The following is a 23,590-nucleotide window of genomic DNA, read 5'->3' as shown; positions in this document are numbered from 1 at the left end:
GTGCTGCCATGTACTGTAGTGGATGTTGTGGGTTTGTGGAGGCTGCAGCAAGAAACTGGGTACCTCTCATGTCTAGGTGATCCTTGACTTTGAGGACTTTGGTTTCTTGATGTAGGTGGTCTGTGGGTGTAGTAGCTGTGCAGCCTGTGATTATTTTTAAGGCCTTGTTCTGTATGGTCTGTAGAGTGTTGTAGTGTGTTTTGGTGAGGTTAGAAGCCCAGGCAGGGCTTGCATAATTCATCACTGAACGTATGTATTGTTTGTATACTGTGGTGGTGGTTTCTTTGTTGTGTCCGAATGTTGTATGGGCAAGTGACCTCAAAGCATTGAATCTTGGTGTTATTTTATTCTTAATGTTTGTGATGTGTTGTTTAAATGACATTGATGTATTGTATGTTACACCAAGGATTTTGTGTGTGTGTGTGTGTGTGTGTGTGTGTGTGTGTGTGTGTGTGTGTGTGTGTGTGTGTGTGTGTGTGTGTGTGTGTGTGTGTGTGTGTGTGTGTGTGTGTGTGTGTGTGTGTGTGTGTGTGTGTGTGTGTGTGTGTGTGTGTGTGTGTGTGTGGTAGGGAAGTGTTGTTTATGGTGAGGTGTGGGATGCGACTGTGTTCTGCTGTCCAGTTTGTGAGAAGGGTCACTGTAGATTTGGCTGGGGCTATGTGGAGCCTGTTTGTGGTGAACCATTCGTGTAGTGTGTTGAGGTAAGGTTAAATGTGTGCAGCTGTGTTTGCTTTTTGGTGCGTACATGTGTTATATCATCTGCATAGGAAGCTATGTGTATCTGTGGTGTGTGGGTACGTCGCGCATGTATAGATTAAAGAGTGTAGGGGACAAAACAGATCCTTGGGGGACGTCGTTTGTGAAGTTTCTGATGTTAGACGACTGACCGGCAAATGTTACGTGTGCACATCTGCCTGCTAAGTAGTTTGCCAGCCACCTTTTTGTGTTATTGTGCATGTTTGTGTTAAGTATTTTGTTCGTGAGGTTGTGGCGGGGGATGGCATCAAAAGCTTTGCTAATGTCTAGTGTGATTAGGAGTGTTCTGTGTGGTGGCCTAGTTGAATTCATGCCATTGAAAACTCTCTGTGTAAGGTCTGTAAAAAGGGTGTTTGTGGAGTGTAGTGGCCTAAAGCCATGTTGTGACTGGGCTAGGGGAATGTGAGGTGTGACTAGTTGTGGTACCAGTCGTTCAGTGACTTTAGAGGGGGTGCAGAGGAGTGTGATGGGACGGTGTGAGGAGGGTAACGTGGGGTCTTTGTTGGGTTTAGGGATAGTGATGATATTGCCATGCTTCCAGATGCTGGATATTATGTTGTGTGATGATTAGCAGCCTCAGGGTGAGGTGTAGCGCAGAAGAGGTTGCTGTCACTCACATAAGTCAATACACACATATATCTATCTATCTATCTATCTGTATACACACACACACACACACACACACACACACTCACCTGGAACTGCAGTATGGTGCGTGTAAAATATCTGATCATGTCGTAACTGGTGGCGATGTGGTAGAGGGAGGGGGGGTCCAGGGCCCCGGCACCTCGGGGGACAGGGGGCTTCACTCCCAGATACTCCTCTCTGTCCAAACACAAACACCATCTTAAACACCTACAGTCTCTCTCTCTCTTTGTCTCCCTCTCTCTGTCTCTGTCTGTCTGCCTGTCTCTCCACACCACCTTAAACACCTAGTCTCTCTCTCTCTCTCTCTGTCTTCCTCTGTCTGTCTGTCTGTCTGTCTGTCTGTCTCTCTCTCTCTCTCTCTCTCTCTCCACACCACCTTAAACAAATAGTCTCTCTCTCTCTCTCTCTCTCTCTCTACACACCACTTTAAACACAATACAATGCACACTCACTGTAACCTTCCACTATACTCCCACAATACTATACACACTCACTGTAACCTTCCACTATACTACACAATACTATACACACTCACTGTAACCTTCCACTATACTCTACAATACTATACACACTCACTGTAACCTTCCACTATACTCCCACAATACTATACACACTCACTGTAACTTTCCACAGTACTACACAATATTATACACACTCTCTGTAACCTTCCACTATACCACACAATATTATACACACTCACTGTAACCTTCCACTATACTCCCACAATACTATGTACACTCACTGTAACCTTCCATTCTACCCCTCCCTGTCCTTATGCCAACACCACCGTAGCGCCAACATCACTGCACACTTCATGGTCAACCTCTACTTGGGGGGTTGGTAGAATTACAAGCACTACTGTAACTCCACCAACATAGCAATACACTCCTATCTATCTATTGCCAGACGCCATAATCCCATAAGGGGTGGCCATTTGACTTTGAGTTATTTGTTTTACGGAGAGGGGCACTAACCCTCCACCAACCCACTTGTTGACACATAAGGAGCACATATGGTTTGGTTATATGGTTACCACCCAGCGTTGTAAATGGTTTCTTGGCTTATAGGAAACCATTTGGCTTGTCACCCAATGTAAAGCCACCTGTGAAGGAAAGAAAAGCAATAAGAAGTGACAGGAAAGATGGGAGAAATAGGCAAAGAGGAGGATAGGCACAGAAAAAGAATGATAAAGGCTAAGAAGTAGGCAGCACTACATCAAGTGAGTGGATGATGGTCGCCACCACCTACCACTAATACACTCCTAGGTATATATATATTTTTTGGGGGGGTTCAGAGGAGTGCATACCCCCGCCTGTACCCCCCACGGCATCAAACACCCCCACGGTACCTTCGTGTGGAGGGTGGTAGAGGGGGTGGGAGGGGAGAGAAGTGAGTGAGTAGGTGCAAACATGATCGTAGATCTTACCCCACACTCCCTACCAGCTCCTACTGTCACGTCACACTAGGAGAGGCACCACAAAAAACGTTTCTAGTACCTGAGTTGCTAGAAACGTTTATTATACTCTAGTTGTTGTTTTTTTAATGCAAGAAAGAAAGAACCAAAGGCCTTATTTTTTCTTAACTGAATTGATAGAAACGTTCGTTATAGAGTTGGAGGAAGCACCACAAAAACGTTTCCCCTACTTGAGCTGCCAGAAACGTTTATTATAAGTGTGCTGGTCCTGATATTCACTAAAACGTTTCTTATTCCTGAATTGCCAGAAACGTTCAATATAGGTTTAGATCAAGCACTACAAAAACGTTTCTCCTATTTGAGCTACCAGAAACGTTCAATATAGGTTTAGATCAGGCCCTACAAACGTTTCTCACACTTGAATTGCCAGAAACGTTCAATATAAGTTCAGATCAAGCAGCACAAAAAAAACGTTTCCCTTACTTGAGCTACCAGAAACGTTCAATTTAGGTCTAGATCAAGCCGAACAAAACGTTTCTCTTACCTCCATTGCCAGAAACGTTCAATACAGGTTTAGATCAAGCACTATAAAAACGTTTCCCTTACTCGAGCTACCAGAAACGTTCAATATAGGTTTAGATCAGGCCCTACAAACGTTTCTCACACTTGAATTGCCAGAAACGTTCAATATAAGTTTAGATCAAGCACCTCAAAAAACGTTTCCCTCACTTGGACTGCCAAACACGTCACTACAAAAACGTTTCCCTCACTTGAACTGCCAAACACGTCACTACAAAAACGTTTCCCTTACTTGAACTGCCAAACACGTCACTACAAAAACGTTTCCCTTACTTGAGCTGCCAGAAACGTTCATTGTAAGTGTGGTGGTCTTCGTACTCCCCCCGCCACACCCTCCACCGCCACAGGTCATTGACGAGGTGGAAGGGAAGTGTGGTGACGGTGTGGAGGGCAGTACGCATCAGGTAATTAACAGTGCTCTCTGAAAAACGTGGGGCAGGTTAGGCTGGGGTGGGGTAGGGCGGGGCGGGGTGGGGTGGGGTGGGGTGGGGTGGGGCGGGGCGGGGCGGGGCGGGGCGGGGTGGGGTGGGGCTGGGTTGGGTTGGATAGGGTAGGGTAGGGTAGGGTTGGCTTGAGTAGGGTAGGGTTTGGTTGGGTTGCATTGGGTTGGGTTGGATTGGGTAGGGTTGGGTTCGATTGGGTAGGGTTGGGTTGGGTTGGGTTGGGTTGGGTAGGGTAGGGTTTGGTTGGGTTGCATTGGGTAGGGATGGGTAGGTTTGGTCTGGGTTGGAATAGGTAGGGTGGGACAGGATTGGGATGGATGTGGCTGAGTTGGGATGGACTGGGTTAGGCTGGGCAGGGATGGGCAGGGCTGTACACGAAGAAGTTCTATGGAAAGGATGTAGAGCTGTTGTACTGTATTATTTTCCCACTGAGTACCGAGAAGTAAACCACAAAAGACTAATAATAATAATAATAATAATAAGTGAATAAACTATAGTATATGGGTAATAGAGTCACATATAATTTACGTTTGATGTGCATTGTCATAACTAATCCCCCAGCAATGCCTCATCATTCTGTGTGTGTGTGTGTGTGTGTGTGTGTGTGTGTGTGTGTGTGTGTGTTTATCACCATAGAAAAAACTGTGCTTCATTCAACACCGTTCAAGCTCACACACACACACACACACACACACACACACACACACACTCCCCCCATACAGCAAAAGCTAATGCTGGATAAAAACTCTTGTACCTTCACTATAAACAAAATTTCAGAAAACGGATCTGTCTCCTCTGACTGACTAACTACTTAATATAACATAAGGCAGCGTCCACACCAAAAGCTTGCTGGTGCGCGCATTACCGTAACCCACAGACGTTCTTATCCGCACTCGCCCACGTCCAGTCAACTTGTATGGGTTTCAGTATAGCAAAACTCCCATCCGCACCTATCTCCTACCCACCCACACCCATCCGCACCCGCTCGCACCCATATGCATCCACCCAAACCCATCCGCACCCACTCACATCCATCCACATCCACTCAGGCCCGTCCACACCTGCTCGCACCCATCCGCACCCGCACGTATCTGGTGTGGACGCTGCCTAACCCAAGCGAACTAACCGTGCGAAGGGCGATGGTGGTGTAGGAGCCCCATCTTGCTGAGGTGGCCAGGTGTGGACATCACCATGGCTATCAGCTCACCTATGGCCTCGTGGAAGCCGTCGTTGGCCCCGTCTCTGGAAAAACAAAAGAAAAAGAAAAAAAGGTGAGACACAACCTCTTCCTGACCTACTTTAGCCTAATGTAACCTAACTTGATTTTGCCCAATTTAGTATAACCTAACCTAGTCTAGTTAAACTCAGTGTAATATACCCAGACCTATCTGTCTATCTATTGCCAGACGCCATAATCCCATAAGGGGTGGCCATTTGACTCTGAGTTATTGGTTTTACGGGGAGGGGCACTAACCCTCCATCAACCCACTTGCTGACACGCAGGGAGCAGTATGGGTTGGTTATATGGTTACCACCCAGCGTTGTAAATGGTTTCTTGGCTTACAGGAAACTATTTGGCTTGACACTCAATGTAATGCCACCTGTAAAGGAGAGAAGAGCAATAAGAAGCGACAGGAAAGATGGGAGAAATAGGAAGGGAGGAGGGCAGGCACAGAAAAAGAATGATAAAGGCTAAGGAAGAAGTAGGCAGCATTACATCAAGTGAGTGGATGATGGTGAGAAATAGGAAGAGAGGAGGACAGGCACAGAAAAAGAATGATACAGGCTAAGGAAGAAGTAGGCAGCACTACATCAAGTGAGTGGATGATGGTGAGAAATAGGAAGAGAGGAGGACAGGCACAGAAAAAGAATGATACAGGCTAAGGAAGAAGTAGGCAGCACTACATCAAGTGAGTGGATGATGGTGAGAAATAGGAAGAGAGGAGGGCAGGCACAGAAAAAGAATGATAAAGGCTAAGGAAGAAGTAGGCAGCACTACATCAAGTGAGTGGATGATGGTGAGAAATAGGAAGAGAGGAGGACAGGCACAGAAAAAGAATGATAAAGGCTAAGGAAGAAGTAGGCAGCATTACATCAAGTGAGTGGATGATGGTGAGAAATAGGAAGAGAGGAGGACAGGCACAGAAAAAGAATGATACAGGCTAAGGAAGAAGTAGGCAGCACTACCCAAACCTGACACACTAATTAAACCAAACCAAATACAGTTTCATTTATCCCAGTGTAACCCAGTCTCACCTGATTTAACCTGACCTGACAACCATTTTTAACCAATTTAAACCTAGCCTACCCTACCCTAATCTAACAATCTAACATAACCTATAATTACAATCTACCCTACCCTACCTTACCCTACCCTACCCTAATCTAGCAATCTAACATAACCTATAATTACAATCTACCCTACCCTACCTTACCCTACCCTACCCTAATCTAGCAATCTAACATAACCTATAATTACAATCTACCCTAACCTACCCTACCCTAACAATCTAACCTAAGCTAAACTAACAATCTACCCTACCCTACCCTACCCTAATCTAGCAATCTAACATAACATATAATTACAACCTACCCTACCCTACCTTACCCTAACCTACCATACCCTACCCTACCTTACCCCACCCTACCCTACCCTACCCTTAACATGGCCATCAATTGACCTATGACCTTGTGGAACCCGTCTCAGGCAGGGGACATGAGACGATATCTTAACCTCTTCAGTGTGTAGGGTTGGAGAGGGACGCCTTCACGTGGTGGCCCCAGCGTAACCAGGTCCACGGCCCGGTTCTACAGATGCCCCTCACCTCCCTCCCTATCCCCCGAAAGTAGGACGGTGCTAAAACGGCCACTTCAGCCTGTATTTCAACGACTTCACGTCCATATGGATCTAAAGTCTTGCATAGGTTCAGATCCCCTGCCGAGAGTCATGCGTAGAAAGGACTAAAAACTATTACTGATGTGTTTTTGTATGATGGAGTTGGAGAAGTTCTGTGTGTGTGTGGTGTGTGTGTGTGTGTGTGTGTGTGTGTGTGTGTGTGTGTGTGTGTGTGTGTGTGTGTGTGTGTGTGTGTGTGTGTGTGACGTGCTGACGGGTGCTGATAGGTGCTGAGTGCTGACCTGTGCGTGATGTGCTGATGGGCGTATTGCATGAAGTACTGAATGTGACCCAACTCGTGATGTATCGTCATTAAATCTTCCATATTCACCTTGGTGCACATTTTGATTCTGAAAAAAAAAAAAAAAAAAACAAAATAACAACACTGACGAGGAGAGTGTATGTGAGTGAGGTGGAGAGGGGGGGGAGAGGGAGGGGAAGGCCGAGGATGAGATGGAGGGATGAAGTATATGGGAGAGTGTATGTGAGTGAGGTGGAGAGGGGGGGGAGAGGGAGGGGAAGGCCGAGGATGAGATGGAGGGATGAAGTATATGGGAGAGTGTATGTGAGTGAGGTGGAGAGGGGGGAGGAGAGGGAGGGGAAGGCCGAGGATGAGATGGAGGAATGAAGTATATGGGAGAGTGTATGTGAGTGAGGTGGAGAGGGGGGAGGAGAGGGAGGGGAAGGCCGAGGATGAGATGGAGGGATGAAGTATATGGGAGAGTGTATGTGAGTGAGATGGAGGGAGGGAGAGGGAGGGGAAGGCCAAGGATGAGATGGAGGGATGAAGTATATGGGAGAGTGTATGTGAGTGAGGTGGAGAGGGGGGGAGAGGGAGGGGAAGGCCGAGGATGAGATGGAGGAATGAAGTATATGGGAGAGTGTATGTGAGTGAGGTGGAGAGGGGGGGGAAGAGGGAGGGGAAGGCCGAGGATGAGATGGAGGAATGGAGTGAAGTATATGAGAGTGAGAGACTGACGAGGAGAGTGTGAGTGAGGTGGAGAGGGGGAGAGGGAGGGGAAGGCCGAAGATGAGATGGAGGGATGGAGTGGAGAGGTATATGAGTGAGAAACTGACGAGGAGAGTGTATGTGAGTGAGGTGGAGGGGGGGGAGAAGGAGGGGAAGGCCGAGGATGAGATGGAGGGATGGAGTGGAGAGGTATATGAGAGAGTTAGAGACTGAGGAGGAGAGTGTATGTGAGTGAGGTGGAGGGGGGGGAGAGGGAGGGGAAGGCCAAGGATGAGATGGAGGGATGGAGTGGAGAGGTATATGAGAGGGGGGGGGTGAGTTGGGAGCAAGGCAGTGAAATGGCGGGGGACAGGGTGACGTGGAGGTGATTTGTTTGTGGCCACCCCATAGATAGACAGACAGATAGAACAAGATATACTGAAGATAATAGATAATTTTGCTCAGGTTAAAATGACCCTAAGGAGCGAATGGAGTGTGAGACTAACTAGGAGAGTGCAGGAGAGGACTAGGGGAAGACCGAACATGGGGTAAAGAAAATGAAAGGAGTAGGAATAAAAAGATGATTAATAATAATAATAATAATAATAATAATAATAATAACACTAATAATAATGATAATAAAATAAATAATAATAATATCACTAATAATAATAATAATAATAATAATAATAATAATAGTAATAATAATAATAATAATAACACTAATAATAATAATAAAATAAATACTAATAATAATACTAATAATAATAATACCAATAATAATGATAATAAAATAAATAATAATAATAACACTAATAATAATAATAATAATAGTATTTAATAATAATAATAATAATAATAATAATAACACTAATAATAATAATAATAATAATAATAATAATAATAATAATAATAATGCTGTACTTGTTTTACCTTAACTTGAATCAGAGAAATCAATGCTGTGGCTTTACATTCATTCCACAGCACTTCTTCGTGACTGGCATCATATTCTAGTGTTACTCTATTGTTACAGCTCAGCATTCAAGGCAGAGAGAAGGCAATTTTAGGGTAGGTTAAAGGGAAAACTATCTATCTATCTATAGCCAGACGCCATAATCCCGTAAAGGGTGGCCATTTATCTTTGAGTTAGTTGTTTTACGGGGAGGGGCACTAACCCTCCGCCAACCCACGTAGGGAACACGTATGGTTTGGTTATATGGTTACTACCCAGCGCTGGTTTCCTGGCTTACAGGAAACCATTAGGCTTGTCGCTCAATGTAAAGCCACCTGAAAAGGAAAGAAGAGTAATAAAAAGTGACAGGAAAGATGGGAGAAATAGGAAGAGAGGAGGGCAGACACGGAAAAAGAATGATAAGGGTGAAGGAAGAAGTAGGCAGCACTACATCAGGTGAATGGATGATGGTGAGAAATAGGAAGAGAGGAGGGCAGACACGGAAAAAGAATGATGAAGGTGAAGGAAGAAGTAGGCAGCACTACATCAGGTGAATGGATGATGGTGAGAAATAGGAAGAGAGGAGGGCAGACACGGAAAAAGATTGATAAAGGTGAAGGAAGAAGTAGGCAGCATTACATCAGGTGAATGGATGATGGTGAGAAATAGGAAGAGAGGAGGGCAGACACGGAAAAAGAATGATAAAGGAGAGGGAAGCAGTAGGCAGCACTACATCAGGTGAATGGATGACGGTGAGAAATAGGAAGAGAGGAGGGCAGGCACGGAAAAAGAATGATAAAGGTGAAGGAAGAAGTAGGCAGCACTACATCAGGTGAGTGGATGACGGTGAGAAATAGGAAGAGAGGAGGGCAGACACAGAAAGAGAAAGAGAAAGGTGAAGGAAGAAGTATGCATCACTACATTAAGTGAGTGTATGATGGTGAGAAATAGGAAGAGAGGAGGGCAGACACAGAAAGAGAAAGATAAAGGTGAAGGAAGAAGTAGGCAGCACTACATCAGGTGAGTGGACGGTGCAAAAGTATAAAAAATTACCTGAAGTCCTTTCCATCCATGAAGTCCCAGGCTGTTGGATGACACACCACGTCCCTCCCGTCGTTGGGCCTTTCCAGCATGGAGTGTGCCCAGAATGTTGATGGCAGGGGCTGGGGGAGATAGATAGATAGATAGACAGGTAGATAGATAGACACATAGATAGTGCATATATTCAGGTATGTATGTATATGCAACAGGTCAACTCTGGAACTGTCTCCCTCTGTCTGTACTTCCTACTTCCTATGACCTCCAGTCTTTCAAACGCAGTGTGTCCAGGCATCTCGAAATGAATGGATCTTGAATTTGGCTCTCTTTTGTATTGTTTTTGTTTCTTTCTTGGAGGGAACGCTAATGAAGACTCAGCCTTTGGTTCCTTCTTCCTCGTAAAAAAAAAATGATGTATTTAATCTAGACACGCAAAAATTAGGCAGCACATGGGTATTTATATATTTCCACACTGTTATATATAATTATCTTTTAAAAATGGTCTATAACTGAGGAATAACATCTCACTGCCACATGAACAGTACCACATATACCACATCACCACTCCACCACAACCAATACATCTACACCACCACACCATCACAAGCTACCACACTACTACCACGACTATCCCCACACTCACACCACCACACCATCACCACGCCCACACCACCACACCTATACCACCACACAAACCCTCCAGTAGCAGCACGGCCATTGCAACACAAGTTACCACATTACCACCACAACTACCACCACACCCACAGCACCACAATCACCACACCCACATCACAACAACATTCACCTACATAAGATCACACCCCCACAACACCACACCACCACAGCATTCACCTTCACACCACTACACCACTTCACTACACACCACCACAGCATTCACCTTCACACCACGACACCACCACATCCACACATCACCACAACATCCACCTTCACACCACTACACCACTTCACCACACCCACATCACCACAGCATCCACCTTCATACCACCACACCACACCACACCACCACTTCACCACCACACCACTCACCTTTAGTCCCATAGAAGTGAAGAATTCCTCTCCCATCTTAAACATCTGTACCACACTGTAATTCTGCCTCGCCATTTCCCTGCTCACGTCAATGTCAGGCTGGTCAGGGTAGGGGGTGACCAAAGGATATATGTTCATCCAAAACCTATGAGAGAAATAGATAGACAGATAGATAGATAGATAGATAGATAGATAGAGAGAGAGAGAGAGAGAGAGAGCGAGAGAGAGAGAGAGTTAGATTTATACCTGTGGACAGCATATGGGTATTTAAAACTGATATATATTTTTTTCTTAATATATGCCCTAGACACGACTGAGAGAGAGAGAGAGAGAGAGAGAGAGAGAGAGAGAGAGAGAGAGAGAGAGAGAGAGAGAGAGAGAGAGAGAGATTTTCCCATCGACTAGACATAAAGACATAGTGACAATCTAAACCCACTAAACCACCAGGCACCACTTTAAAGACAATGCTACGGCTCTACATCCTATCCGTAGCACTTCTTCGTGACTAGCACCATATTCTAGTGCTACTGTTATAACTCAGCATTCAAGATAGACTGACAAATTTTAGGCCAAGTTAAAGACATTATACTTCTGTCTATCTATTGCCAGACGCCTTAATCCCGTAAGGGGTGGCCACAAACAAATCGCCTCCACGTCGCCCTGTCCCCCGCCATTTCACCAGGTATACTGTACGTGTTAAATAGCACCTACCTGCCCCACATATCCCCTAACACACAGGCTGGCAGTGCTCCCCGTGGCTCTATCTGGAAATATAACACATAACATATTTTAACACGAATGGAAATCAGGTTTTTATAAAGAACTATATTATTTTTATTATTATTGTTATTATTATTATTATGATGATTTATGTTGTCATCATCGGCATCATTATTATCATCATCATCATCATCATTATTATCACAATCATCATCATCACTACCACCACCACAATCCTTCTCCTCCTCCTCATCATCATCATCATCACCACCACACCATCATCATCGCCATCACCACCACCACACCATCATCATCATCATCACCACTACCAGCACCATCATAATCACCACCACTACACCACCATTACACCATCATCATCATCATCGCCACCACTACCATCACCATCATCATCACCACTACCACCATCACCATCATCATCACCACCACTACACCACCATCATCATCATCATCATCGCCACCACTACCATCATCATCATCATCACTACCACCACCATCACCATTATTATCATCATCACCACAATCATCATCATCACTATCATCACCACCACCATTATCATCATCATCATCATCATCATCACTACCACCACTATCATCATCATCATCACCACCACCACTATCATCACCATCACCACCACTGACGAATTTTAGTGCTCGCATTCAAACTGACTCTTGATATCCCTTAACACCTTATCATAAGCGATTTATTCAACACATTACACCTCTATATCCTCTTGTACCTTGCTGATCTTAACCATGTCGATAATTCCAGCGATATAAATAGCACAGAAGATAATGTTACGGTGTTATACGCAAAATAAATCGCTCAGGTAAAGGTGCAACGAGACCTTCTTATATTACTTGGGATTATTGAATATTCAGATCCCCACATCCACAACATTAGTTTTTGATGCTCTCTCTCTCTCTCTCTCTCTCTCACACACACACACACACACACACACACACACACACACACACGCACGCACACACACACACGCACCTGCTCGTACACCTCCCCCAGCCGGTGTCGTACGTAGGAGTGCACGAGTCTGTACAGGGGTGCCAGCTCCTCGTAAATGTGCAGCAGATCCCCCTCCAGGGTCTCGGTCTCGTACTGAAGGGGTTGAGGGGAGGTGTGGAGGTTAGGTGGAGTCTGCCTTACCCTCCCTGCCTAACCCCTGCCTCTTCAAGCTTATTTATGTAGTTATTTTTGGGGGGTTGTGTAGAGCTGGAAGGATTATTATTATTATTTTTGAGTGTGCCTTACCCTGCTGCCTCACCCAGCCTTACCTAACACTCCCTGCCTCACCACACTCCTATTCCTGCCTCACCCTGCCACCACTGATTCCCCCCTCCCTGCCACCCCTACCTTTCCCCTACCCATACTTCCCTCTGCCTCCCATTGCCTCACCCTACCACCCCTCCCTGCCTCTACCACCCCCCTGCCTTACCCTTGCCTCCCCTACCTTACCCTACCCATACCTCCCTCTGCCTCACTCTACCACCCCTCCCTGCTACCCCTACCTCATCCCTCCCTCCTCTTGCCTTCCCTACTTCCCCGACTCATACCTCCCTCTGCATCCCTTTGCCTCACCCTTACCACCCCTCCCTGCCTCACCCTACCACCTCTGCCTCACCCTACCTCATCCCTCCCTCTCTCTTGCCTTCCCTACTTCCCCGACTCATACCTCCCTCTGCATCCCTTTGCCTCACCCTTACCACCCCTCCCTGCCTCACCCCTGCCTCACCCTGTCTCTCCACATGTGTCCTGCATCGGTGTAGTTGTCCAGCCTTGCCTTAATGTTCATCAGGTCCAGATATTGCAGGTACTCACGCCGAATCTGGGGGGAGTATAAGGGAAGAGTATAAGGTATAAGGGGAGAGTATAAGGGAAGGGTATAAGGTATAAGGGGAGAGTATAAGGGAAGGGTATAAGGTATAAGGGGAGAGTATAAGGGAAGGGTATAAGGTATAAGGGGGAGGGTATAAGGTATAAGGGGGAGGGTATAAGGGAAGGGTATAAGGTATAAGGGGAGGGTATAAGGTATAAGGGGAAGAGTATAAGGGAAGGGTATAAGGTATAAGAGGAGAGTATAAGGTATAAGGGGAGAGTATAAGGGAAGGGTATAAGGTATAAGGGGAAGAGTATAAGGGAAGGGTATAAGGTATAAGGGGAGAGTATAAGGTATAAGGGGAAGAGTATAAGGGAAGGGTATAAGGTATAAGGGGAGGGTATAAGGGAAGGGTATAAGGTATAAGGGGGAGAGTATAAGGGAAGGGTATAAGGTATAAGGAGGTATAAAGTATAAGGGGAGGGTATAATGTATAAGGGGTGTATAAGGTATAAGGGGAGGGTATAAGGTATAAGGGGGAGGGTATAAGATATAAGGGAGCATAAGGTATAAGGGGGTATAAAGTATAAGGGGAGAATATAAGGTATAAGGGGGAGAGTATAACGTATAAGGGAAGGGTATAAGGTATAAGGGGAGGGTATAAGGTATAAGGGAAGGGTATAAGGTATAAGGTATAAAGTGTAAGGGAGAGTACAAGGTTGAAGTACAGTATAAGATATATGTGTAAGGCATAACTGAGTATGAGTAAATATAAGGCTTAAGTATAAGGTATAAGTGTATGAGTGTAAATATAAAGCTTAAGTATGAGGTATAAGTGTATGAGTGTAAATATAAGGCTTAAGTATGAGGTGTAAGTGTAAGTATGAGTAAATATAAGGCTTAAGTATAAGGTATAAGTGTACGTATGAGTGTAAATATATGGCTTAAGTATAAGGTATAAGTGTATGAGTGTAAATATAAAGCTTAAGTATGAGGTATAAGTGTGAATATGAGTGTAAATATAAGGCTTAAGTATAGGTATAAGTGTGAATGTAAATATAAGGCTTAAGTATAAGGTATAAGTGTAAATATAAGACTTAAATATAAGGTATAAGTGTATGAGTGTAAATATAAGGCTTAAGTATAAGGTATAGGTGTAAGGTATAAGTATAAGTATAGGCACAAGTATAAGCCATAAGTATAAGTGAAAATATAACACCTTTAAGTATAAGCTATAAGGTATAAGTGTACATATTAGCACAGTGTATGAGTTTGGTGTACTAATATAGGTACAATGTATAAGGCACGGGTATAAGTAGGTATAAGGTGTCAGCATAAGGTATAAGGCAGAGTCGATATAGATGAAACGGAGTTAGAGACTGACAAGGAGAGTGGGTGTGTGAAGGAGACCGAAAAATAGGATGAAGAGTATCAGGTATAAGTAAGTATAAGGTATAAGGTGGGTGTGGATGAGATTAAATACCATACAAAAGGAATGGGGTGTGAGAGACTGACTAGAAGAGTGGGTGAGGAGGAGAGGCAGACCAAGGATGAGGTAAGACAGTATCAGGTATTAGGTATTAGTAGGAGAATATATGGGTGACTCGATCAGTGAATGGAGAGTGAGGGACTGACTAGGAGAGTATGGGAGAAGGAGAGAGAGAGAGAGAGAGAGAGAGAGAGAGAGAGAGAGAGAGAGACAGACAGACAGACAGAGTGTGTGTGTGTGTGTGTGTGTGTGTGTGTGTGTGTGTGTGAGAGAGAGAGAGAGAGAGAGAGAGAGAGACAGACAGACAGACAGACAGACAGTGTGTGTGTGTGTGTGTGTGTGTGTGTGTGTGTGTGTGTGTGAGAGAGAGAGAGAGAGAGAGAGAGAGAGAGAGAGACAGACAGACAGACAGACAGTGTGTGTGTGTGTGTGTGTGTGTGTGTGTGTGTGTGTGTGGGTGGGTGTGGGTGAGAGAGAGAGAGAGAGAGAGACAGACAGACAGACAGAGAGAGTGTGTGTGTGTGTGTGTGTGTGTGTGTGTGTGTGTGTGTGAGAGAGAGAGAGAGAGAGAGAGAGAGAGAGAGAGAGAGACAGACAGACAGACAGACAGACAGAGAGAGAGAGAGAGACAGACAGACAGACAGACAGAGTGTGTGTGTGTGTGTGTGTGTGTGTGTGTGTGTGTGTGTGTGTGTGAGAGAGAGAGAGAGAGAGAGCACTTACCTTCCTCCCCACATTGTCCCTCCACTGCTTCCATATGTGCCTCAAAGTCTTGTAATCCCTCGAGGTGGCCATTAAGGTACTTAGGTCTGGTTCAAGGGGTAGGCAGGGCTGCAGGGTACAAAATTACAGTGTTACAAAGGCCATATACAGTTACAAAGGCTTAATTCGGTTACTGTCTGTCTATCTATCGCCAGACCCCTTCATCCGTAAGGGGTGGCCACAAACAAATCGCCTCCATGTCGCTCTGTCCCCCCGCCATGTCACTGCCCTGCTCCCAGCTCACACCCCCCTCTCTCACATGCCTCTCCACTCCATCCCTCCACCTCATCCTTGGCCTCCCCCTCCCTATACGGATACAAAGGCTCTATATAGGGTTACAAAGCTCTATATACGGTTACAAAGGCTCTATATAAGGTTACAAAGGCTCTATATACGGTTACAAAGCTCTATATACGGTTACAAATGCTCTATATACGGTTACAAAGCTCTATATACGGTTACAAAGCTCTATATACGGTTATAAAGGCTCTATAAAAGGTTACAAAACTCTATATACGGTTATAAAGGCTCTATAAAAGGTTACAAAGGCTCTATATAAGATTACAAAGGCTCTATAAACGGTTACAAAGCTCTATTGACGGTTACAAAGCTCTATTGACGGTTACAAAGCTCTATACGGTCATATCATTACATATGGTTACAAACATTACATACTGAATAGGATTACACAAAGTACATACACAGTCCCGTATTTTCCCCGTTCAGGAAGCTCCCTAACACCTCTTCCTTAGCGATTTATTCTTGGTTATGGCTGGTTAATATCCTCCTGTGCATTATTTGGCCATATGGAGAGGTTGGAGAGCGAGAGACTGACGAGAAGAGTGTATGTGAGTGAGATGGAAGGGGGGAGAAGGAGGGGGAAGCCAAGGATGAGATGGGGGGATGGAGTGGAGAAGTATATGAGAGAGGGGTGTGTGAGCTGGGAGCAGGGCAATGAAATGGCGGGGGACAGGGCGACATGGAGGCGCTTTGTTTGTGGCCACCCCTTACGGGATGAGGGCGTCTGGCGATAGATAGATAGACAGACATTATTTACGCAGAGTGTGGCGATAATGGAAGGATTTATATAACACAGAATAGGGTAAGAAAGAGTAATAAACAAAATAAATCGGTTAGGAAAAGGTGTTGAGGGACGTTTGTAAGTAGTTTTGATTTTAATAAGAAGATTTACTCTCTACTTACAGGCACGTAGGTAGGTAGGTAGGTAGGTAGGTAGAGAGGTAGGCAGAGAAGCGAGTTAGTGTGCTTTGATTTGTGTGTGTGTGTGTGAGAGAGAGAGAGAGAGAGAGAGAGAGACATCCTTCCACTATGCTCTGAGGTCTGAACAATGACCATCAAAAACTTATCCTGGAGTTTGTGTCTATTTATATATCTATCTATATGTCTATCTATCTATCCATCTATCTATATATCTATCTATCTACAGACGCCTTGATCCCGTAAGGAGTGGCCACAAGCGAATCAATTTCACCCTATCCTCTGCCATCTGTCTGCCCAATCTCCAACACACACACCCTCTCTCTCACATGATCCTTGCATCTCATCCTCGGTCTTTCTCTCCCATCCCTCCCTCCACCTCACATACCCTCTCCTCATCAGTCTCTCACTCTCCATCGTCTCCACATGGCCAAACCACCTCGTAATCTCCTAATGCTTTCAAGAATCCACATCAACAGGACAACGCTCCTTCCCTTCCTAATTTATCGGTCTGTCTCTCCACCTAACTCCACATGCTCCTCTTAGGGCGCGTCCACACGTGTGCTGGAACGAGCGCTGGCAACATGTAAACAATAACGAACACGCTGCAAGCATCCTCGGAACAGCAGCGTCCACATCACGCAGGCAACATCATGACGGAAATTTACCTGCTTCGTATCATCTCAGCTGCTAGGAGGTAGGAAGCTGCAATGAAACATATTTGCCTACATCTGTCCAATATTGCTGCCTACATCTGTCCAAATACTGCTGCATACATCTGTCCAAATACAGCTGCATACATCTGTCCAATACTGCTGTATACATCTGTCCAATACTGCATACATCTGTCCAATATTGCTGCATACATCTGTTCAAATACTGCTGCATACATCTGTCCAAATACAGCTGCATACATCTGTCCAAATACTGCTGCCTACATCTGTCCAAATACTGCTGCATACATCTGTCCAATACTGCTGCCTACATCTGTCCAATACTGCTGCCTACATCTGTCCAATACTGCCTACATCTGTCCAATACTGCTGCATACATCTGTCCAATACTGCTACATACATCTGTCCAAATACTGCTCCACACATCTGTCCAAATACTGCTCCACACATATATCCAATACTGCTGCCTACATCTGTCCAATACTGCTGCCTACATCTGTCCAAATACTGCTGCATACATCTGTCCAAATACTGCTGCATACATCTGTCCAAATACTGCTGCATACATGTCCAAATACTGCTGCATACATCTGTCCAATACTGCTGCATACATGTCCAATACTTCTGCTTACATCTGTCCAAATACTGCTGCCTACATCTGTCCAAATACTGCTGCCTACATCTGTCCAATACTGCTCCATACATCCGTCCAATACTTCTGCCTACATCTGTCCAATACTGCTGCATACATGTCCAATACTTCTGCCTACATCTGTCCAATACTGCTGCCTACATCTGTCCAAACGTGATGCCAGGTGTGCAGTCAACATATGTTCGAGGACAAGTGTGCATGCGCTCTCACATAACTCCTTTCCACAACTCTCACGGCCGACTTGTTTCCTTTCCACACGGTGCAGATTATCGTGGTATTATGCAGCAAATTTGGCGAAGTTCATAGATAAAAATACACGTAGATTATAATGGTAACTTTGTATGAGGGATGCTGTAAGTTAGGGCTAATAGGATGAAGGTAAAAACACTAAGAAAAAGGTGTTTGCGGAAAATGAAGTATGTGAATTGAGCCTGCCACATTGCTCAACGCGGCCCTTCTCCAGATGCACCCCATCCATACCCCACTGCACCCCACCCAACCCCTCCCACACCCTACCTAACCCCTCCCATACCCCACTGCACCCCACCCAACCCCTCCCACACCCCACTGCACCCCACGCAACCCCTCCCACACCCCACTGCACCCCACCCAACCCCTCCCATACCCACTGCACCCCACCCAACCCCTCCCATACCCCACTGCACCCCATCCAACCCCTCCCATACCCCACTGCACCCCACCCAACCCCACCCTCTCCCCGCCTACACCCCACCCAACCCCCGCCCTTATGGAAAAGTAAATTAACTCTCTCTCTCTCTCTTATGAACCGTAAGCCTATTTTTGGCCCTTATTCTCGTCAGGTTAGGAGGCTCCCTAACACCATTTCCTTAGCGATTTATTTTTGGGGGGAATCCGGCTGGTTAACATCCACTTGTATGTTATTTACGCAGAGTATGGCGATGTTTGAAGAACTTATGGTACACAGAACAAGATGGTACGGTGTCACAATCAAACTAAATCGCTCGGGAATAGGTGTTAGGGGGCTCTGGGTGTCCGGACTTACCTCCTCCTGGTCGGGCAGACAGACGGTGGCGGTGGCGTATACCTGGGACATGGTGGACATCAGACTGCTGAGGTTCCTGGCGTCTTCTGGATTGAGTTGGGCTGGGAAGGCCTGAAAGAGGTGTCCAGTGGAAGGAGGTGAGGTGTGGCTTGGTTGGGTTGGGCTTGGTAGGGATGGGTCTGATTTGGTGTGGTTTGGGTTGGGTTGGGATGGTTTGGTTTGGTACGGTTACGCTGGGATGGGTTGGGTAGGAATGGGTCTGGTCTGGTTTGGTTTGGTTTGGTTTGGTTTGGGTTGGGTTGGGTTGGGATGAGATGGGGTGGGTTTGGTTGGGTTGGGTTGGGTTGGGTTAGGTTGGTTTGGTTTGGTTTGGGATGGGATGGGTTGGTTTGGTTTGATTAGGTTAGGTTAGGTTAGGTTAGGTTGGGTTGGGTTGGGTTGGGCTGGGATTGGTTGGGTTGGGTTGGGTTGGTTTGGTTAGGTTAGGTTAGGCTAGATCTGGTTTGGCTGGGTTGGGTTGGGTTACATTAAGTCAGATCAGATTAGAATGGGTCACTTTACATCAGCTTCTGCCCCGTTAGATTATGTTAGGAGAGACAATGTTGATAAATGAAAGAAATATACGAAGCCTTAAAACGTAAATACACACAGACCATCATTTGATACCCCATGATAAGTGAATTACAGATTGTTGTGTTTTACCCTGAAGGATGATACTAGTACTGTGCATATTTTCCACAGCACTTCTTCGTGACTAGCACCATTATACCCTGCTGAGGTAGGAAAAAGTCCCCTTGTTGCTATAGTCTTTTCACACAAACTTGGTCTAGATTTTCGTCCTTCTGTAGCTTATTTCACGTAGCTCAGTAGCAGAGAAGATATTACTACGACTGTACATATTTTCCATTGCACTTCTTCGTGCCTAGCATCATATTCTAGCGTTAATCTCTTGTTATCACTCCACACGCATGATGGAGAGACGGCAATTTTAGGCCAAGTTGGAGTGAAAAGAGTATAGTCAAATCAATCCTTCTATACACCTGGCCTTCAAGTGAGGTGACGTCAGGATATACACACACACACACACACACACACACACACACACACACACACACACACACACACACACACACACACACACACAAGCGATATATATACTCAATCTTTTTTTCGCTGTCATTAACGCATCTGTGTAAAGTGAAGGTGAAATACCTTTAATTTACCCAAGCATGCACACCTAAGTCTCTCTGCAGGTGTTCAGGTCTTCTTCTGCTCATCTTTCTCTTCCTCCTCCTCCTCCTCTCTCTCACTCTCTTTCTTCTTCCTCTTCCTCTTCTTCTTAGTCTTCCTCTGCTTCTTCCTTCTTCTTCTCCTCTTCCTCCTCCTCCTCCTCTTTCCTCCTCCCTTCCTTCTTTCCTCCAAGCACTTAACAATCTGACGCCATTCCTTTATTTCTTCACTAATTCGCTTCAAACTTTGCTAAAATTCATCTGGTGTGTGTGTGTGTGTGTGTGTGTGTGTGTGTGTGTGTGTGTGTGTGTGTGTGTGTGTGTTTTACTTTTTACAGGGGATTTTTGGTGTCGTGTGTGTGTGTGTGTGTGTGTGTGTGTGTGTGTGTGTTTTACTTTTGAAAGGGGATTTTCGGTGTCGTGTGAGTGTTTGTTTTGTGTGTGTGTGTGTGTTTTGTGTGTGTGTGTGTGTGTGTGTGTGTGTGTGTGTGTGTGTGTGTGTGTGTGTGTGTGTGTGTGTGTGTGTGTGTGTGTGTTTTAAAGTTTTTTTCTGGCGTCAAAGGTCAAACCACACACACAAGCATCTTGGTGTTCATCCATTGCACTAACCCACTGGCACACTGATACAGTACTATGGCTCTATAACCTTTCAACAGCACTTCTTCGTGACTAGCCCCATATTCAAAGTCGATCTATTGCTACACCTCAATTACCAAAGACAGTACTACGGCTCTATATCCTTTCAACTACACTTCATCGTGACTAGCAGAATATAATAGCGCTAAAACATTGTACACCTCGATTACCAAAGACAGTACTACGGCTCTATATCCTTTCAACAGCACTTCTTCGTGACTAGCCCCATATTCTAGCGTCAATGTATTGTTACGTCTCATGGCAGAATAGCAATACTAAGGTTCTATATCCTTTCTATAGCACTTCTTCGTGACTAGCCCCATATTCTAGCGGTAATCCATTGCTACACCTAATGGTACAATAACAATACTACGGCTCTATATCCTTTCAACAGTACTTCTTCGTGACTAGCCTCATATTGTAGCGTTAATTAAATGCTATAGCTCAGTGGCGGAATAAGAGGGTACTACGGCTCTGTCTATCTAATATACTATAGCACTAGCCGTGTGTGTGTGTGTGTGTGTGCGTGTGTGTGTGTGTGTGTGTGTGTGTGTGTGTGTGTGTGTGTGTGTGTGTGTGTGTGTGTGTGTGTGTGTGTGTTTTGGGCAGCCGAAACTACAATTAAATCGCACCAAAATTGGCACAGAAATCGCAAAAAATTCGCTGATGTGAAAAAACTTGGTCCCATCATGATTGAAAAACTTTTACTATATTTAATGAGTGATCACATTTGGACCAAAAAACGCCGCTCCCGGTGCCCGGTCGGTTGCCGTGGCTGAGTGGCTACTATCTCGGACTTGCGTGCGGACAACTTGGGTTCCATTCCCGAAGCTGCAAATAACACGATCAATTGGTTAGCTGCAAAAAATCCAAGTGACAACATTAGACTAGAACAGCACATAAACGGACCATCATGGGCCCTTCGATGTCGCCTTGACGGCCGATAGTGACAACGTTAGACTAGAACAGCACATAAACGTGACTCAGATTACCTGAAATGATCGCAACGCGTGCGATGCACGAGGAAACGAGTGAGAAGCACGAGAAAGCGAGAGCGCAGCGCGAGAGCCCTTCCTCAGGAGCAAATGCGAGAGGGCCCGAAGGGCCCACGAGCACTTGTATCCTTTCTATAGCACTTCTTCGTGACTAGCACCATATTCTAGCGTTAATTTACTGCTACAGCTCAATAGCAAAATAAGACCACTATATCCTCTAAATAGCACTTCGTGACTAGCACCATATTCTAGTGTTAATATATTGATACAGCTGAACAGTGAAGACAGAGAGGTAGATAATTTAAGCCAAGTAATGTGGACAGCATATAAACATGACTTCACTATATTATTCCAACCACCATGCTAAAAATATCGAGCATACAGGGTGTTGCATAAATAGCACTGCACTAGAAACTCACCTGGAGGTACCTTGTGCGTTGCGGGGGCGGCTCTGTTGGCTGGTGTGGGCGTGAGCGCAACAAACAGGGAATGAGTAAATGTGCAGATATTGACAACACTGGGCCGCTCCCGCAACACACGAATTGCAGGAGAATTGGTAACGCTGACAGGGCCGCTCACGCAACACACACAAAATTCGCCAGTGGAGTGTAATAGAGGTGCAATAAAGGTGTGATAGAGGTGTAATAGGGGTCCAATAGAGGTGTAGTATATATACCAGCCTGTGTGATTATAAAAAAAGGAACGGAGGAATCATTGTAAGCACAGATACGAGTAAATCTGTGTGGGCCGTCCCTGCAACACACACAAGAATTTGCCAGATTGAGAGGAAGAAGGGCGCTATATTTACAACACACGAGAAGTTGCCAGAGTGTGGAAGAGAGGCGTTATGTTTGGACTACCTTGTGTTTATAGAAGAGTGAGGGAAGGGCGAGTGTTAATCTTACCATCTTCATCGTCCTGCGTGTGTCTGGGCTGAGTTCCTTGTCTGCATACCGGCGGGAGCGATCATACCACTCAGCACGGAACTGCCTCATCTCAAGGTCAGCCTCTTCCTGTTGGCGTGACGAAGGGATACGGTGAGAGATTCGTTGATGTGTGTGTGTGTGTGTGTGTGTGTGTGTGTGTGTGTGTGTGTGTGTGTGTGTGTGTGCGTGACGGAGGGATACGGTGAGAGATTCGTTAATGTGTGTGTGTGTGTGTGTGTGTGTGTGTGTGTGTGTGTGTGTGTGTGTGTGTGAATATAGACCACTGATTACCTTAGCTTTCCTGCTGGAAGGATGGAGGGAAGGAAGGAAAGGAGGGAGGGAAGAAATAGGGAGGGAGGGAAAGAGGAAGAAGGAAGGAAGGAGAAATTAAGAGATGGGAAAGAGAGAGAGAGAGAAGGAAAGAGGGGAGGGACAGATCAGGAAAGGAGGCATGGGAAGGAAGGAAGGGAGGGAAGGTCGGAAGGAAGGAAGGAAAAAAGGGAAAGGGAGAGACGAAGGGAGGGAGGGAAGGAAAGGAGGAAGGGAGGAAGGGAAGGAAGGATGGGAGTGAGGAAGGAAGGAAGGAAGGAAGGAAGGAAAGGAGGGAGGGAGGGAGGGAGGGAGGGAGGGAAGGAAGGAAAGGAGGGAAGGACGGAAGGAGGGAAGGAAGAAAAGATAGAAAGAAAGAAAGAA

The 23,590-nt window shown here is 45.5% G+C and overlaps 1 protein-coding gene across 1 annotated transcript in view; it reads right to left on the bottom strand.

Moving 5' to 3' along the window:
* LOC145416022 (angiotensin-converting enzyme-like) overlaps positions 1-22,971 on the bottom strand; it is a 32,771-nt gene extending 9,800 nt beyond the window's left edge. The window contains exons 1-12 of the mRNA XM_080285122.1: positions 22,877-22,971; positions 19,112-19,222; positions 15,505-15,612; positions 13,209-13,301; positions 12,461-12,574; positions 11,434-11,486; positions 10,723-10,867; positions 9,691-9,800; positions 6,979-7,086; positions 4,967-5,082; positions 3,671-3,818; positions 1,452-1,581 (exon numbers count right to left, since the gene is read on the bottom strand). Coding sequence (XP_080141248.1) covers positions 1,452-1,581; positions 3,671-3,818; positions 4,967-5,082; positions 6,979-7,086; positions 9,691-9,800; positions 10,723-10,867; positions 11,434-11,486; positions 12,461-12,574; positions 13,209-13,301; positions 15,505-15,612; positions 19,112-19,222; positions 22,877-22,966 — 1,326 coding nt within the window. The 5' untranslated portion in view covers positions 22,967-22,971. The remainder of the gene's footprint in view (positions 1-1,451; positions 1,582-3,670; positions 3,819-4,966; positions 5,083-6,978; positions 7,087-9,690; positions 9,801-10,722; positions 10,868-11,433; positions 11,487-12,460; positions 12,575-13,208; positions 13,302-15,504; positions 15,613-19,111; positions 19,223-22,876) is intronic.
* Positions 22,972-23,590: the final 619 nt, after the last annotated feature.

This window comes from Coenobita brevimanus, chromosome 104, assembly GCF_032717465.1.
Source record: "Coenobita brevimanus isolate Jiangsu-jjx chromosome 104, ASM3271746v2, whole genome shotgun sequence".
Classification (NCBI taxonomy): Eukaryota; Metazoa; Arthropoda; class Malacostraca; order Decapoda; family Coenobitidae; genus Coenobita; species Coenobita brevimanus.
This window is presented reverse-complemented; position numbering and strand designations above follow the sequence as displayed.